The 19144-nt window shown below is 45.4% G+C and overlaps 1 protein-coding gene across 2 annotated transcripts in view; it reads right to left on the bottom strand.

The window, feature by feature from the left end:
* NPR1 (natriuretic peptide receptor 1) overlaps positions 1-19144 on the bottom strand; it is a 209028-nt gene that overhangs the window by 79992 nt on the left and 109892 nt on the right. For both annotated transcript variants that reach the window (XM_073563016.1, XM_073563015.1), the window contains exons 5-6: positions 10017-10108; positions 9799-9937 (exon numbers count right to left, since the gene is read on the bottom strand). In XM_073563016.1, the coding sequence (XP_073419117.1) occupies positions 9799-9937; positions 10017-10108 (231 nt within the window). The remainder of the gene's footprint in view (positions 1-9798; positions 9938-10016; positions 10109-19144) is intronic.

Raw genomic sequence — 19144 nt, 5'->3', positions numbered from 1 at the left:
CTTTTTTGTCCTGTCCTGTCTAGACAGCTTGGGCCCCACCGATTGCTCAGTCTATTCTCTGTGTTTGTGTCTCATCTGGTCTCACCGACAATATATGTTTGGGGGCTGTCTATTCCTTTGGGGATCTGCTCCGGGGGCAGTTTAGATTTCACCTTTCTGGCTTTAGGTTTAGTTAGTGCCGAGGTGTCTAGGGCATTATAGGAACGCTCCACGGCTACTGCTAGTTGTGTTGATAGGATCAGGGGTCTGCAATCCGCTTAGTTAACAACCTCTCTGGTTTCCTGGTAGCTTAGCTTGTTCCTGCCATCCTCCTCGGTGGCCCATTCACAACAGCTTCCCTTCAGTATATTTGTATACTTTTTTGCATTGCGGTCTGAACTATTATAATTTTTACCTGAATTTTTTCTTACCAGAATTATGTAATAATACAATTATTGTGTTCTTGAACACAAACACAATTTTTCTTTTAATTATTTTACAGAAAAAAAGGTTTAAACATGAAAAAAGTAAACCTTTTAAACTTTTTTTTCTGTAAAATAATTAAAAGAAAAATTGATTTTATTAACTTAGGATTAAAAATTATGATATTTTTACGCTATTTTTCTTGTGTGAACTTTGACATTACCGCTGTATCACATGTTACCATTGGTGCCAATTTTTAAACAGTGGAGACAGCTCTACTTGTTCGTACATGTCATCCCCTGAGGAAGAAGTGTTATATACTTTGAAACGCGTTGGGAAATAAATGGTTAATCTTTCTACATAACCTAGATTCGATACTTTGTCTAGCAGCGCACATAAGTTCAAGAATTTTATTCCATAAAAGATTGATTTTGGCGATCACGGAGTGGACCTTTAGACGTACAGCAAGCTGACAACTGATCTGATATACCTTAATCTCTCCTGGAAAGGGTGAGTAAATTCCTTTTATTTCTTCCAATATATACCCGGATAAGACCCTATTGCGCTCTTTTTTTCCTATAGTTTATACGTATGGAAATTTCATTCAGCAAGTCGTGGTGGATCGTTTCCAGATTCCTGTCCGGCATCTTCACAACCCTGTACTGGTTACCTCCGTGGATGGCAAAGCCCTAACCAAGCCTGATCGTGTCCAGACTGAGCAAGTGGAACTTTGGGTAGGTCTGACACACACTGAGAAAATATGTTTTCATGTGTTGCCGTGTTTGTCTCACCCCTTTCGTCTTGGTGCTGAATTGGAGGATGTCACGTGGACCCGTCTTGTGTGACACGACCCGCAGATCGGTAACTGAAACAACAAGACAAGGCACGTGTAACTGTCCTGTGTGACACGACCCACAGGCCGGTAACTGAAACAGCACGACACGGGGAAAGGGGCAACTGTTATGAATGGGTCACCGAGGAGAAAAAAGCAAAACAAGCTAAGTCACAGAAAACAAGAGAGGTTGGTAACTATGCAGATTGCAGATCCCTGATCCTACCACACAACTAGCAGCAGCTGTGGAGCGTACCTACGATGTTCCTAGACGCTTCATCACAGCTGGAGGACTAAATAAGCCTGAAGCATGAAAAGGGGAAAACTAACTGCCACAGAGCAGACCCCAAAGGAATAGATAGCCCCCACACGTGTATTGACAGTGAAACAAGATGAAGGCACAAACACAGGCAGGAAAATAGGCAGAGCAAACAATGGGGCCCAAACTAACTAGAAAGGAAAGGAAAGACACTGTCTGCAACCTGCAAAAAACCCTACAAAAATAATGTCCAACACTTCTGATAGCAAAATTAACCCTGAAGTCACTAGACTTCTCCCACTATATCAGCACTCTGGAATATTCTGAGACAGAGCAAAAAGAGACCGAACTAGTAAGGGACAAAAAGCCAGTTGGCAAAATACTTATAAATAAGATTGGAAATTCAGCTCAGCCCCCAGCCGGGGCTGGCAGACCACACAAAAAACTTAATAGACCAACAAAATCAAGTGTGAACATTAGCAGAAAAACTTAGCTTTAGATGACAGGAACAGAGCTGAAAACCAAGAGCTGACAAGCCAGAAGGAATCACCAGCAACTGAATAGGGCGTCGGCTGTCTTAAATCCAATCTGAGAATCCTGAGATCCAATCATCATCCTCATTCTCAGGTGGCAGATCTCCACCGATCAAACCAGCCGCACCACCTCCCAAACCAGAGAATGAACTCACAACACGCCTGCCTCCGAGCGACCAGGGGAATACGGCTTCTGAGATGGCATAGATAATTTGACGTGGGTTGGGCAAGCCTTCAGGACATGACCAGTCTGCCCACAGTAAAAACATGCCGACACCACTCCCCGAACTGTAGGCAGCTCCGTGCAGAAACTAGCTCCTCCTACTTGCATAGGTTCGTCTGGAGACTTGGCACGCACTGGGCAGGCTCTCATGAAATGGCCCGGCTTCCCACAGGAATAGCATACCCCCCCACCACGACGAGCCGCAGACACCCCCTTTTTTGTACCAACACCGGGCTGTCTGGCTTCCTCCGTCCGCACTGGTGGGTCCTCCTCCCTAGCGAGGACAACAGGGGGCACATTTTGTGTATGTCTCTCCCTAAGGCGTCTATCCACCCGGATGGCAAGGGACATGGCGGCCTCCAGCGACCTGGGGGTGGCGTACTGCACCAGAGTATCCTGCAACTTTGGAGACAGACCCTGCACAAATTGACTCCTAAGTGGAGGGTCATTCCACTGAGTGTCAGTGGCCCACCTCCTAAACTCTGAGCAGTACTCCTCAGCAACCCGGGCTCCCTGATTACACCTACGGAGTCGGGATTCCGCCAGGGAGACGCCATCAGGATCCCCATACACAAGCGCCAAAGCCGCAAAAAACTCATCCACAGAGTCCCTAATGATGGTGAATCGTCCGTCAGGGAGAAGGCCCAGGATTGGGGATCCCCCTTAAGAAGGGACATAATGATTCCCACCCGTTGCTCTTCACTCCCTGATGAACGAGGGCGCAGCCTGAAGTATAGTTTACAGGCTTACTGAAATACCAAGAATTGATCTCTCCCTTCAGAAAACCTGTCAGGGAGGGATATCTTGGGTTCTGGCTGAGCCTGTCTCTGAACCAAGCCCCCAAAGCCCACCAACAGCTGCAGTTGCTGCACCAACTCACCGCGCAGCCCCCTAATCTCATCCGTAAAGATTTGCAGCATTTGGGCAAAGGACTGCATTGGGTCCATGGCTCAGCAGAAAAAAAAATGTATGGTTGGCGATAATGTCACATGGACCCGTCTTGTGTGACACGACCCGCAGGTCGGTAACTGAAGAAACAAGACAAGGCACGTGTAACTGTCCTGTGTGACACAACCCGCAGGCCGGTAACTGAAACAGCAAGACACGGGGAAAGGGGCAACAGTTACAATGATGGGCCCTGCGATAGGGAACGGGTAGTGGAGACCTCCTGCACTCCACTGAGTCAGTGTCCCTCCACTTTTAACGATCCCTAGGCCGGTTCCGCACCGGGCGCCGATCAGGATACCTGTCACCCTAGCACATCATACACCTATCCCTTGCTAGGGAGCTGGGTGGTTCAGGCACTGGCCCCACCGCTGTACTAATACACACCAGGGAAAAATACAAACAGGGGAAACACCAAAAACACTTATCTTGCTCTGCTGCAGCACCAGGCAGCAGAGTGCATCACCGGATTAACTTTTCGCAGTGGCTCGACACCTCAGAGCCAGCTGCCACCTTCACCATCTCACTCTGCTGCAGACTCCGAGCAGCCAGAGTTCAAACCCAGTTTCAGCAGTGGCTCCAACCTTCAAGCCAGCTGCTAACTTCACCAGGATTCTGCAGTCTCTTCACACCTCAGCCAGCTGCTCCCTTCACCGTGGTTGGAATCCCAAAAAGACGCTATCACCAACACCTGCTCATAGACCATGGTCAAATGATCATGGGCCAAAAACTGCTATAACCCCAGTGACCACCGGGGGGCAAAAGGCAGAGCAAAGAAAACATCAAGTGCAATGACCCTAACGGCCACTGGGGGCAAAACTAGAACTGAAACCACACAGGGAGGGAAAAAAAGGTTACTAGTGCTTTTATCTGTTATGATCCAGCATGGATCATGACAGAGGACGGCGAGATTCTGCTCTGGGGAGACCCCTGTTTCAACAAATATCTCGCTTCCATCCATTCAGCTCGCCGTTCTGAGCCACCATCCACTCTGTGGGGCTTATCATCTTCTTACTGGTCATTTTCCGACATCTTCGATAAGAAAGAAGCGGAGATGTTGCCACCCCACAGGCCGTATGACTGCCCCATTGATCTGCTCCCAGGGACATCCCCTCCTCGGGGTCGAATCTATCCTCCGTCCCTGGCAGAGACCCAAGCCATGTCAGATTACATCAAGGAGAAGATGGCTAGAGGGTTCATCCAGAAGTCGTCTTCCCCGGCGGGCGCAGGTTTCTTTTTCGTCAAGAAGAAGGACAGGTTTCTATGGCCCTGTATTGATTACAGGGGTTTAAACCAGATCACGGTAAAAAACATATCCGTTGCCACTTATTTCAGAGTTGTTTGACCATCTCAGGGGTGCCAAAATTATTTTCACCAAATAGGATCTCAGGGGGCCTACAATCTGATTCGCATACGCCAGGGAGACGAGTGGAAGATGGCCTTCAACACCCAAGATAGCCACTATGAATACCGGGTTATGCCGTTTGGGCTCAGCAACGCTACTGCTGTTTTTTCAAGAGTTTGTGAATTATATTTTTAGATATTTTCTGTATTATTGTTTTGTTATCTACGTTTATGACATCTTGATCTACTCTCCAGACTTGGCCACACATTGGAGAAACGTCCGCCAGGTTCTGCAGAGACTTCTGGAGAAAAGGCTGTACGCCAAGTTTGAGAAGTGTGGCTTCAAGCAGTCTTCTTTGCCCTTCCTCGGTTACATTGTCTCGTCTAATGGTCTGAAGATGGATCCTGAAAAGTTGGCCTCTATCCTCAAATGGCCTTAGCCATTTGGGCTTAAAGCTATTCAACGGTTCCTGGGATTCGCTAACTATTACAGTCAATTTATTCCACATTTCTCGTCTTGTGTGGCTCCCATCTCTGCTCTAACCTGAAAAGGCGCCAATTTTAAGGACTGGACTCCGGAGGCAGAGGAGTTCACTTCCCTAATAAGGTCTTCTCTTCCTCGCCCGTGTTCCATCAACCGATTGCAGACAAACAGTTCTTCCTCGAGGTGGATGCTTCCTCCATAGCGGGAGCAGTTTTCACCCAGAAGTCCTCCTCAGGGCGGATGGTCCCTTGTAGTTTTTTCTCGAACGTCTTTTCCGCTTCCGAGAGAAATTATTCCATTGGAAATCAGGAGTTAAGGGCCATCAAGCTTGCCCTACAAGAGTGGCGTCATCATCTCACGGGAGCAGTTCACCAGGTCGTCATTTTTACCGGCCATAAGAATCTCGCTTATCTCCAGTCTGCGCAACAGCTGAATCCACGTCAAGCCAGATGGTCTCTGTTTTTTGCTCGATTTAAATTTGTTCTTCATTTTCACCTTTCCAGCAAGAATATCAAGGCCGTCGCTTTTTCCAGGTCCTTTCTGCCTCCAGACTTGGAGGAGGAACCTCAACACATCATTGAGTCCTCCCGAATGGTGACAGTAGCTTCTGTCAATCTGTCTCATTTTGCTCTTGGTAAGACATTGTTAGGTAGATCGGACAGAAGGCGAGTTCTTCATTGGGGTCACTCTTCTAAATTGTCTCGTCAAGTCGGGCAGAGGAAGACTTTGCAACTCATTTCCCCTTACTATTGGTGGTCTACCATGCGCGAGGACATCTTAGAATACGTCTTGGCTTGTTCCTCCTGCACCAAAAATAAAACTGTGAAGCATCTTCCGTCCGGACATCTCCTGCCGCTTCCCGGCACTTCAGTCCCTTGCAACACATTGCTATGGACTTTATTACGGACCTCCCCATCTTTTCTGGCTGCTCTGCTATCTGGGTTGTGGTGGACCGTATTTCTAAGGTGGCTCACTTGCTGACTACTTCATCCAACATATTTTCTGCATGCATGGGATTCCTCTTCACATTGTGTCCCATAGAGATGTCCAATTCACTTCGAGGTTTTGGAGGGCGATCTGTAAACTAATGAACGTGGAGTTGGATTTCTCTTCAGCGTATCATCCACAATCCAATGGTCAGGTGGACAGGATCAATCAGATCGTGTCCTGGTTCCTGCGTCACTTTGTCAATGTGCATCATAATGACTGGGTGAGGTTGTTACCTTGGGAAAAATTCTCCTACAATAATCATGTGAGTGAGTCTTCTGCTAAGTCTACATTCCAGATTGTGTCTGAACTCCAACTTGGAATCCCTCTTCTTGTCTCTGGGGCCTCGGCCACTCCAGCCGCGGATACTCTTGGTGAAGATTTCTCCAAAGTGTGGAACGACACCAACAGCGTCAGAACTGGAGCACCTTAGGCCCACCAGAGAAAATCATTCTTGGGGCCCACTATGTAGCTACATAGAAATAAATAAATACATGACCACCAATTGTGTGGTAAAACACACTAATATCAGGGTATAATATAAGGTAGTACACATCTTAATTATGTAGCAGGGGTTGGGGTAGCCCCCTCATAGAAAATAATGTAGCCCCCTCATAGAATATAATGTAGCCTCCCTCATAGAATATAATGTAGCCTCCCTCATAGAATATAATGCAACCCCCCCCTCAAAAAATAATGGAGCTTCCCTCATAGAATATAATGCAGGCCCCTCTCATAGAATATAATGCAGCACCCCACAAAATATAATGCAACCCCCTCATAAGATATAATGCAGTCCCCACCAAAGAATATAAAGTACCACCCTCATAGGGTATACTGCAGCCCCCCATATAGTATACTGCAGCCCCAACACAGAATATAATGCAGCCCCCCCAGAGTACACTGTAGCCCCCACATAGGGGATAATGCTGCCCCCCTCACATAGTATGATGTAGCCCCCTCAGAATATAATGTAGTCCCCTGAGAGAATAATGCAGTCCCCCCACAGAATATAATGTAGCCCCCTCATAAAATATAATGCAGCCCCCCTCAGGGTATAATGCAGCCCCTCTCCACCTCCATCCCCATCATTGTCCTTATCACCACCTCCATCATTGCCTTCTCCCCCACCACCCCCATCATTCTTCCCCACCACTCCTATCATTGCCCTTTCCCCCACCTCCATCATTGCTTTCTCCCACACAACCCCCATCATTGTCCATTCCACCACCTCAATCATTGCCTCCTCCCCCACTACAATCATTGTCCTTTTACACCACAACCATCATTGATTTCTCCCGCACCACCCCCATCATTGCCCATTTCAACACCTCCATCATTGCCTCCCCCCACCACCATCATTGCCTTCTCCTCCACCACCCCTTCATTGCCCATTTCACCACCTCCATCATTGCCTCCTTCCCCACCACCCCATCATCCTTCCCCACCACCCCATCTTTGCCAATCTCCAATACATACATCTCCAATACACACACAGCACAACTCTCTCTAACTCACACAAAGCACCGCACCACATACACACACACACACACAGCATCACACCACTCTCTCACACTCACACACAAAGCACTGCACCACATACACACAGCACCACTCACCTCTCCGCCAGTTCCCCGCAGCACATCCCGGCAGCCTCTTCCTCGCCGGCAGCTTTCTGACTGAAACAGCCGTGCGCTGAATGATGACGTCATCCAGCTGCGCTGTCTCAGACAGGAAGCGTCGGTCAGGACGCCGGGATGTGCTGCGGGGAACTTGCGGAGAGGTGGGGGGCGTGTGTGTATGTGGTGCGGTGTTTTGTGTGTGAGTGTGAGAGAGTGGAGTGGTGGTGGTGGGGCTTTACATGCAGGCAGTGTTAGCTGCAGCCTGCAACTAATGCTGCCCGTTATTAAAGTGAAATGGTATTCACTTCTCTCCATGCCCATAGAGAGGAGTGAATACCACTGCGCTCCATCCCCTTCAACCGGTCACCATACCAGCAAGCATAAAATCTCCAAAACCACCCCACATTTCTGCTGCTGTGCAATTGGTACTTAGGACTTTCAAGAGACATACTGTACATAGCATGGTTTGAGAAAGACCTAGATTGGACGAAACGTCACAACATATACGCTATAGTTTTTCACCTCGCTTGTTGATTTTTCATGGTGTTGATTTCTCTGCAATCATTAAAAGAATCCTTTTTCAACAAATAAATATGAGTGCGGCTAATTTAAGTCTTGTCTATTGTATCCAGTTCAGCCAGCACCTCATCCTCACCAATAGCTGTGTGCCCATCCTTCTCTAATATTAAATATGATATATACATGTGTCTCACAGAGAGAATATACATCTGGTGACCAATATGATGATATCTACATGTGTCTAACACAGAGAGAACATACAACTGGTTACCAATATGATATTCTCTACATGTGTGTAACACAGAGAACATACAACTAGTGACCAATATGATGATATCTACATGTGTCTAACACAGAGAACATACAACTGGTGACCAATATGATGATATCTACATGTGTCTAACACAGAGAGAATATACAGCTGGTGACCAATATGATGATATCTACATGTGTCTAACACAGAGAACATACAACTGGTTACCAATATGATGATATCTACATGTGTCTAACACAGAGAGAATATACAGATGGTGACCAATATGATGATATCTACATGTGTCTAACACAGAGAACATACAACTGGTTACCAATATGATGATATCTACATGTGTCTAACACAGAGAGAATATACAGCTGGTGACCAATATGATGATACCTACATGTGTCCCACAGAGAGAACATACAACTAGTGACCAATATGATGATATCTACATGTGTCCCACAGAAAGAACATACAACTGGTGACCAATATGATGATATCTACATGTGTCCCACAGAAAGAACATACAACTGGTGACCAATATGATGATATCTACATGTGTCCTACAGAAAGAACATACAGCTGGTGACCAATATGATGATATCTACATGTGTCCCACAGAGAGAACATACAACTGGTGACCAATATGATGATATCTACATGTGTCCCACAGAAAGAACATATACTGGTGACCAATATGATGATATCTACATGTGTCCCACAGAGAGAACATACAACTGGTGACCAATATCATGATATCTGCATGTGCCCATTGGAGGAAACTATTACTGCAACCTGACACCTTCTGAGCAACATGACAAAGTGAACAGACAACCACCGAGCTAGATGGTGAAGCCAACGCATGTCCACCACAAGGAACGAGTAATATTGTAACAGTATAATGAGGACAATGCCCAACACTTAGGAGAGTCTTTGGGAGAGGAAGATGATGAACTTTACTATGGCCGACATAGGGAACATCATAACAAGGAGCGAGGTGCTGAATATAAAGAACATACAACTGCTTGGTACAGTAACATGTCATACACTTCACGTGTCCTGCACCAATAGCAGACTTAATGACAGGAATTACACAAATTATTGACTGCCTATAAGTCTGAAACATGCCCGTATTGATAATAGCTGACCTTTGCTGCAGACTTTTATCATACACGGTGTAGTGCCCCTTTATTTCCATGGTAACCAGTGCAAAACCAGTTATCCATGACCCGGCGGTCAAAGTGAAGCATTGGTTTGCATTAATGAATTGGCAAGGACTCATACCTTACTCGTACAAGTCATGAGTAGTTCACCCCACAAGAAGGAGCAATCTGGGGTGCACTTAGTCACTGATTTATGCCCAAGCCATCCTTGCACACGACAACTCACTTTTCTTGCATGCTGGACTGTTGTTATCAAATCCGCAGGGAGGAAAGTCAAGTGGCGGGATCCCGCTCCCTGGCCAGTGGATGTCCCGTCCTGGTACCCGTACAATCGTCCGAAGGGTCCCATTGTATATGGCCACCATCTAGGAGCAGAAGAAAGTCATCTGTGATGCTGTTGAACACATTCAGGCATCGCCATCTTACAAGCTGATGCTCTGGTACCTGGAAATCTCCAGTTTCCGAGGACATGTCCCACAGGGAATAGTCTGTGTCACGGTCACCGTTGTCATCGATCCTCATGAACCCGGACACGCCTGTAACATGCAGAGCATTAATGACACAAGTGCCCTGGTGTGGAGGCCAAGAGGTCGTCATGGCCGTACGAGCTGAGCGGAGAGGAGGGGAATCTAATGACTGACACAAAAGGAGATGAGGGGACAGTAATGACTGACACACAAGGAGATGAGGGGACAGTAATGACTGACACATGGGGAGATAAAGGGACACCAATGACTGACAAATGAGGAGATGAGGACACTAATGACTGACACACAGGGAGAGGAGGAAACATGACTGAATAACACATGGGGAGATGAGGAAACACTAATGACTGACACACGAGGAGATGAGGGGACACTAATGACTGACAAACGGGGAGATGAGGGAACACTAATGAATAACACACGGGGAGATGAGGGGACACTAATGACTACCACACGAGGAGATGAGGGGACTAATGACTGACACATGATGAGATTAGGGGACACTAATGACTACCACACGAGGAGATGAGGCAACTGTAATGATTGACACATGATGAGATTAGGGGACACTAATGACTGCACACAAGGAGATGAGAGGACAATAATGATTGATACACGAGGAGATGAGGGGACACTAATGAATCCGACATGGGCAGACAAAGGAACACTAATGACTGACACACGGGGAAATGAGGGGACAGTAATGACTGACACAAGGGGAGATGAGGGTACACTAATGATTCACAAATGGAGAGATGAGGGGAGACTAATGACTAATACACGGGGAGATGACTGGACACTAATGACTGACAGACGGGGCGATGAGGGGATACAAATGACTGACACATGGGGTGATGAGGTGTCACTAATGATTGACACATGAGGCGATGAGGGGACACTAATGGCTGACACACGAGATGAGGGGACAATAATGAGTGACACACGGAGAGATGAAAAGGCATTAATGACTGACACGAGGAGATAAGGGGACATTAACTAATGACACACAGGGAGATGAGAGGACACTAATGACTACCACACGAGGAGATGAGGGGACAGTAATGACTGACACATGATGAAATTAGTGGACACTAATGAATGATACACGAGCACATGCTAGGACATTAATGAGATGAGGAGATGAGGGAACACTAATGACTGACACATGAGGAGATGATTGGACACTAATGACTGAAACGAGGAGATGAGAAGACACTAATGACTGACACACGGGGAGATGAAGAAACACCAATGAATAACTCACGGGAAGATGAGGGAACACTAATGAATAACACACGGGGAGATCAGGGGACACTAATGACTAACACCAAGGAGATGAGGGAACACTAATGACTGACACATGGGGAGATGAGAGAACACTAATGAATAAGACACGGGGAGAAGAGGGGACACTAATGACTGACACATGAGGAGATAAGGGGACAGTAATGATTGACACATGAGGAGATGAGAGTACAGTAATGATTGACACACGGGGAGATGAGGGGACAGTAATGACTATGACACACAGAAAGATGAGGGGCCAATAATGACTGACACATGGAGAAATGAGGGGACAATAATAACAGACACACAGGGGGACAGTAATGACTCACTCACGCCACGGTACGATGAGGGACAGTAATGACTGACACATGAGGAGATGAGGGGACAGTAATGATTGACATACTTGGAGATGAGGGGACACTAATGACTCACACATGGGGAGTTGAGGGGACACTAATGACTGACAAACGGGGAAATGAGCGGACAGTAATTACTGACACATGGGGAGATGAGGGGACACTAATAACTGACACATTGGGAGATGAGGAGACACTAATGACTGACACGTGGAGATGAGAGGACACTAATGAAACCACACATTCAAGCTCTCTCTACCTCCTGTCGCCTCCAGCTCAAAAATATTTCCAGAATCCGTCCCTTCCTCAACTCTCAATCTACTAAACTACTTGTGCATGCCCTCATCATATCCCGCCTCGACTACTGCAACATCCTTTTCTGTGGCCTCCCTGCTAACACCCTTGCATCTCTCCAGTCCATCCTCAACTCTGCAGCCCAACTACTCCTCCGTTTCTCCCCTCTGCAAATCTCTTCACTGGCTCCCATTCCCTCAGCATATCCAATTCAAATTACTAATACTGACCTACAAGGCCATCTACAACCTGTGTCCTCCATACATCTCTGAACTAATCTCCCGATACCTTCCCTCACGTAATCTCCGGTCCTCCCAAGACCTCCTTTTCTCCTCCACACTTATTCGCTCCTCACCCAACCGCCCCCTAGACTTCTCCTGAATAGCCCCCATCCTCTGGAATTCCTTGCCCCAACACGTCCGGCCATCATCCACACTCGGATCCTTCAGACGGAACCTGAAAACCCACCTCTTCAGGAAAACCTACAGCCTGCAATGATCCCCGCTGCCTCCTCACCACTACTGGAGCTACCGCCTCATAATCACTGGAGCTGCTGCAACCCCCCAACCTACTGTCTCCTTCCCCACCATCCTGTGGCATGTAAGACCGAAAGGGCAGGGTCCTTTCTCCCTTATATATCAGTCGGTGATTGTTAGTTTGTTTACTGTAACTGTAGCTGAAAATGAACTGAGGCTTGCAAGAGATGTCAAAAGCAATAATAAAGGATTTTGGGGATATGTCAAAAGTAAAAGAAAAGTCAAAGATGCTATAGGATTTTTACAGGATGAAAATGATGAAATGGTAAGACAGGATGTTGAGAAGGCTGAACTTTTAAATTCCTATTTTGCATCTGTTTTCTCTCAGAAAGGAAATGCAACATCAACTGTTATTCACTGTCCTATTAAGGGAATAGAAGAATCCAGGATATCTATAAACAGAAAGATAGTGAGGAAACACTTAGCTAACCTAAATGAATTCAAGTCTCCAGGTCCAGATGAATTACACCCCAGAGTACTGAAGGAGATAGCAGAAGAAATTTTTGAACCCCTCTCCATAATCTTTGAAAATTCTTGGAGAACAGGAGAAGTGCCAGAAGACTGGAGAAGAGCAAATGTTGTTCCTATCTTCAAAAAGGGGAAGAAGGTGGACCCAGGCAACTATAGGCCGGTGAGTCTGACTTCTATACCAGGAAAGATCTTTGAACAAATTATTAAACAACATGTATGTCAATACCTGGATAAGAATGAAGTGATTAAACAGAGTCAGCATGGGTTTCTAACTAATAAGTCATGTCAGACTAACTTAATTTCCTTCTATGACGGTATCACTGATTGGGTGGATCAAGGAAATGCTGTAGATATAGTATATCTTGACTTCAGAAAAGCATTTGACAAAGTCTCTCATACAATCCTTATTGAAAAAATGACTAAGTATGGAATGGACAAGGCAACTGTTAGGTGGATTCATAACTGGCTTAGTGATCGGACCCAAAGAGTGGTCGTAAATGGCTGCACATCCAGTTGGAAGAATGTCTCAAGTGGGGTACCACAGGGCTCTGTCCTGGGCCCTGTATTGTTCAACATCTTTATCAACGATTTAGATGAAGGAATTGAGGGTAAACTGATTAAATTTGCTGATGACACAAAGCTAGGAGGGATAGCTAATACTAGAGAAGAGAGAGAGAGGATTCAAAAAGATTTAAATAAACTGGAGAAGTGGGCAGCAACTAACAGAATGGTTTTTAACAGGGAGAAATGCAAAGTACTACATCTGGGCAATAAAAATGAAAAAAGCATATATAGAATGGGAGGAATAGGGCTAAGTGACAGCACATGTGAAAAAGACTTGGGTATACTAATAGATCACAGACTGAATATGAGTCAACAGTGTGATGCAGCAGCAAAAAAGGCAAATGCAATTCTAGGATGTATTAACAGAAGCATACAGTCTAGATCACGTGAAGTCATTATTTCCCTCTACTCCTCTTTGGTCAGACCTCATCTGGAATATTGTGTCCAGTTTTGGGCACCACATTTTAAAAAAGACATCAACAAACTGGAGCAAGTTCAGAAAAGAGCGACCAGAATGGTGACCGGTCTGCAAACCCTGTCTTATGAGGAAAGGTTGCAGGATTTGGGAATGTTTAGTTTGCAAAAGAGAAGACTGAGAGGAGACTTAATAGCTGTCTACAAATATCTAAAGGGCTGTCACATTGTAGAAGGATCAACTTTATTCTCATTTGCACAAGGAAAGACTAGAAGCAATGGGATGAACTGAATGGGAAGAGACACAGATTAGATATTAGAAAAAACTTTTTGACAGTTAGAGTGATCAATGAGTGGAACAGGCTGCCACGAGAAGTGGTGAGTTCTCCTTCAATGGAAGTCTTCAAACAGAGGCTGGACAGACATCTGACTGGGATGATTTAGCGAATCCTGCTTTGAGCAGGGGGTTGGACCAGATGGCCCAGGAGGTCCCCTCCAACTCTACGATTCTATGATTCTATGATTCTATGATATCTGTAATTCGTATGTAACCCCTTCTCATGTACAGCACCATGGAACCAATGGAGCTTTATAAATAAATAATAATAATAATAATGACTGACACACAGGAGATAAGGGGACAGGAATGACTGAGACACGGGGAGATGAGGGAACACTACTGACTGAAACTCAAGGCGATGAGGGGACAGTAATGACTGAAATACGGGGAGATTAGGGGACACTAATGATTGACACTAGGGGAGATGAGGGGGCAGTCATGACTGACACACGGGACGATGCGGGTTGACACTAATGACTGACACACAGGGAGATGAGGAACACTAAAGACTGACACATGGGGCGATGATGGGACACTGTGACTGACATACGGGGAGATGAGGGGGCAGTAATGAAAGACACATGGGGAGATGAGAGGACACTAATGATTGACACAAGGGGAGATGAGGGCACACTAACGACTGATACACGGGGCGATGAGGGGACACTAATGATTGATACACAGGTAGATAAGGGGACAGTAAATACTGACACATGCAGTGAAGAGGGGACATTAATGACTGACACACCGGGAGATGAAGGGACACTAATGACTAACACGGGGAGATGAGAGGACACTAATGACTGACACAAAGGAGATGAAGGAACAGTAATGACTGAGACACGAGGAGATGAGGGAATACTAATGACTGACATATGGGGCGATGAAGGGACAGTAATGACTGAAACATGGGGAGATGAGGTGACACTAATGACTGACACACAGGGAGATGAGGTGACATTAAAGACTGACACATGGGGTGATGAGGGGACACTAATGACTGACACATGGGGAGATGAAGGCAGTCTAATGACTGACATGAAAAGATGAGGGGACACTAATAACTGACACACGGGCCGATGAGGGGACACTAATAATACACAGGGAGATGAGAGGACAGTAAATATTGACACATGTGGAGATGAGGGGACACTAATGACTGACACAGGGGGAGATGAGGGGACACTAATGACTGACACAGGGAGATGGGAGGACACTAATAACTGACACATTGGGAGATGAGGGGACACTAATGACTGACATGTGGAGATGAGAGGACACTAATGACTGACACACAGGAGATAAGGGGAGATGAGAGAACACTACTGACTGAAACATGAGGCGATGAGGGGACAGTAATGACTGACACATGGGGGGAAAGTAATGACTCACTCACGGTGCGATGAGGGACAGTAATGACTGACACATGAGGAAATGAGGCGACAGTAATGATTGACACACGTGGAGATGAGGGGACACTAATGACTCACACATGGGGAGATGAAGGGACAGTAATGATTGACACACGGGGAAATGAGGGGACAGCCCCCCACATGTATTGACAGTGAAACAAGACGAAAGTACAAACAAAGGCAGGAAAATAGGCTGAGCAAACGATGGGGCCCGGCTAACTAAAAAGGACAGGAAAGACACTGTCTGCAATCTGCCAAAAAAAAACTACAAAAATATTGTCCAACACTTCTGATAGCAAAATTAACCCTGAAGTCACAAGACTTCTAAACCTATATCAAAATGTCCAGGAAGGATGGGAAATTTTGAAAAATGAAATTCTCAAAGCACAGTTGTTAACAATTCCGAAAAGAGGGAAGAATAGGAAGCATTTAAGGAAACCAGGATGGATGAACACAGAACTTAAGCACATGCTAAAAAGGAAGAAAAAAATGTTTATAAAATGGAAAGAGGGAGGCATATCTAAAGAAGAATATAATGCTGTCTGCAGAACCTGCAGGGCACAAATCAGATTAGCTAAAGCTGAAAATGAACTGAGGCTTGCAAGAGATGTCAAAAGCAATAATAAAGGATTTTGGGGATATGTCAAAAGTAAAAGAAAAGTCAAAGATGCTATAGGATTTTTACAGGATGAAAATGATGAAATGGTAAGACAGGATGTTGAAAAGGCTGAACTTTTAAATTCCTATTTTGCATCTGTTTTCTCTCAGAAAGGAAATGCAACATCAACTGTTATTCACTGTCCTATTAAGGGAATAGAAGAATCCAGGATATCTATAAACAGAAAGATAGTGAGGAAACACTTAGCTAACCTAAATGAATTCAAGTCTCCAGGTCCAGATGAATTACACCCCAGAGTACTGAAGGAGATAGCAGAAGAAATTTTTGAACCCCTCTCCATAATCTTTGAAAATTCTTGGAGAACAGGAGAAGTGCCAGAAGACTGGAGAAGAGCAAATGTTGTTCCTATCTTCAAAAAGGGGAAGAAGGTGGACCCAGGCAACTATAGGCCGGTGAGTCTGACTTCTATACCAGGAAAGATCTTTGAACAAATTATTAAACAACATGTATGTCAATACCTGGATAAGAATGAAGTGATTAAACAGAGTCAGCATGGGTTTCTAACTAATAAGTCATGTCAGACTAACTTAATTTCCTTCTATGACGGTATCACTGATTGGGTGGATCAAGGAAATGCTGTAGATATAGTATATCTTGACTTCAGAAAAGCATTTGACAAAGTCTCTCATACAATCCTTATTGAAAAAATGACTAAGTATGGAATGGACAAGGCAACTGTTAGGTGGATTCATAACTGGCTTAGTGATCGGACCCAAAGAGTGGTCGTAAATGGCTGCACATCCAGTTGGAAGAATGTCTCAAGTGGGGTACCACAGGGCTCTGTCCTGGGCCCTGTATTGTTCAACATCTTTATCAACGATTTAGATGAAGGAATTGAGGGTAAACTGATTAAATTTGCTGATGACACAAAGCTAGGAGGGATAGCTAATACTAGAGAAGAGAGAGAGAGGATTCAAAAAGATTTAAATAAACTGGAGAAGTGGGCAGCAACTAACAGAATGGTTTTTAACAGGGAGAAATGCAAAGTACTACATCTGGGCAATAAAAATGAAAAAAGCATATATAGAATGGGAGGAATAGGGCTAAGTGACAGCACATGTGAAAAAGACTTGGGTATACTAATAGATCACAGACTGAATATGAGTCAACAGTGTGATGCAGCAGCAAAAAAGGCAAATGCAATTCTAGGATGTATTAACAGAAGCATACAGTCTAGATCACGTGAAGTCATTATTTCCCTCTACTCCTCTTTGGTCAGACCTCATCTGGAATATTGTGTCCAGTTTTGGGCACCACATTTTAAAAAAGACATCAACAAACTGGAGCAAGTTCAGAAAAGAGCGACCAGAATGGTGACCGGTCTGCAAACCCTGTCTTATGAGGAAAGGTTGCAGGATTTGGGAATGTTTAGTTTGCAAAAGAGAAGACTGAGAGGAGACTTAATAGCTGTCTACAAATATCTAAAGGGCTGTCACATTGTAGAAGGATCAACTTTATTCTCATTTGCACAAGGAAAGACTAGAAGCAATGGGATGAACTGAATGGGAAGAGACACAGATTAGATATTAGAAAAAACTTTTTGACAGTTAGAGTGATCAATGAGTGGAACAGGCTGCCACGAGAAGTGGTGAGTTCTCCTTCAATGGAAGTCTTCAAACAGAGGCTGGACAGACATCTGACTGGGATGATTTAGCGAATCCTGCTTTGAGCAGGGGGTTGGACCAGATGGCCCAGGAGGTCCCTTCCAACTCTACGATTCTATGATTCTATGATTCTATGATCAGCACTCTGAAATATTCTGAGACAGAGCAAAAAAGAGGCCAATCTAATAAGGGACAAAAAGCAGATTGGCAAATACTGATTAATATGAGTGGAATTTCAGCATAGCCCCAGCAGGGGCAGGCTGATTACACAAAAAACTGAATTGACCAACAAGCGCGTGTGAACAATAGCAAAAAACAAACTTAACTTAAGAAGACTGGAAGAGAGCTGAAGTCCAGGACCTGAGAAGCAGACTGAATCACCAGCACCCGGATAGGGCATCGGCTGTCTTATACCCAGTCTGATACTCCAGAGATCCAATCGTTATCTTCCTCATCAGGTGGCAGATCACTACCACTTAAACCAACCGCACTACCTCCTGTCACCACCAGAGGGAGAACGGAAGGGGAACTCTCAACTGGTGGAGCAGAAAATGAGTTCATGACAGTAGATACTGACATGTGGAGATGAGGGGAGACTAATGACTGACACACGGGGAGATGAGGAGACACTAATGACTGACACACCGGGAGATGAGGGGACACTAATAACTGACACACAAGGAGATGAGGGGACATTAATGACTGACACATGTGGGGACAGTAATGACTCACTCACGGTGCAATGAGGGACAGTATTGACTGACACATGAGGAAATGAGACGACAGTAATGATTGACACACGTGGAGATGAGGGGAGATGAGGGGACACTAATGACTCACATATGGGGAGATGAAGGGACACTAATGACTGACATACGGGGAAATGAGGGGACGGTAAAGATTGACACATGGAAAGATGAGGGGACACTAATGACACACATGGGGAGATGAGGGGACACTAAAGACTGACACACGGGGAAATGAGGGGACAGTAATTACTGACACACGAGGAGATGATGGTACAGTAATGACTGACACATGGGGAGATGAGGGGACTCTAATGACTGACACACGTGGAGATGAGGGGAGATGAGGGGACACTAATGACTCACATATGGGGAGATGAAGGG

Source organism: Dendrobates tinctorius, unplaced genomic scaffold (assembly GCF_039654945.1).
Source record: "Dendrobates tinctorius isolate UK_male_01 unplaced genomic scaffold, ASM3965494v1 ptg000377l, whole genome shotgun sequence".
In the NCBI taxonomy this organism is placed as follows: Eukaryota; Metazoa; Chordata; class Amphibia; order Anura; family Dendrobatidae; genus Dendrobates; species Dendrobates tinctorius.
This window is presented reverse-complemented; position numbering and strand designations above follow the sequence as displayed.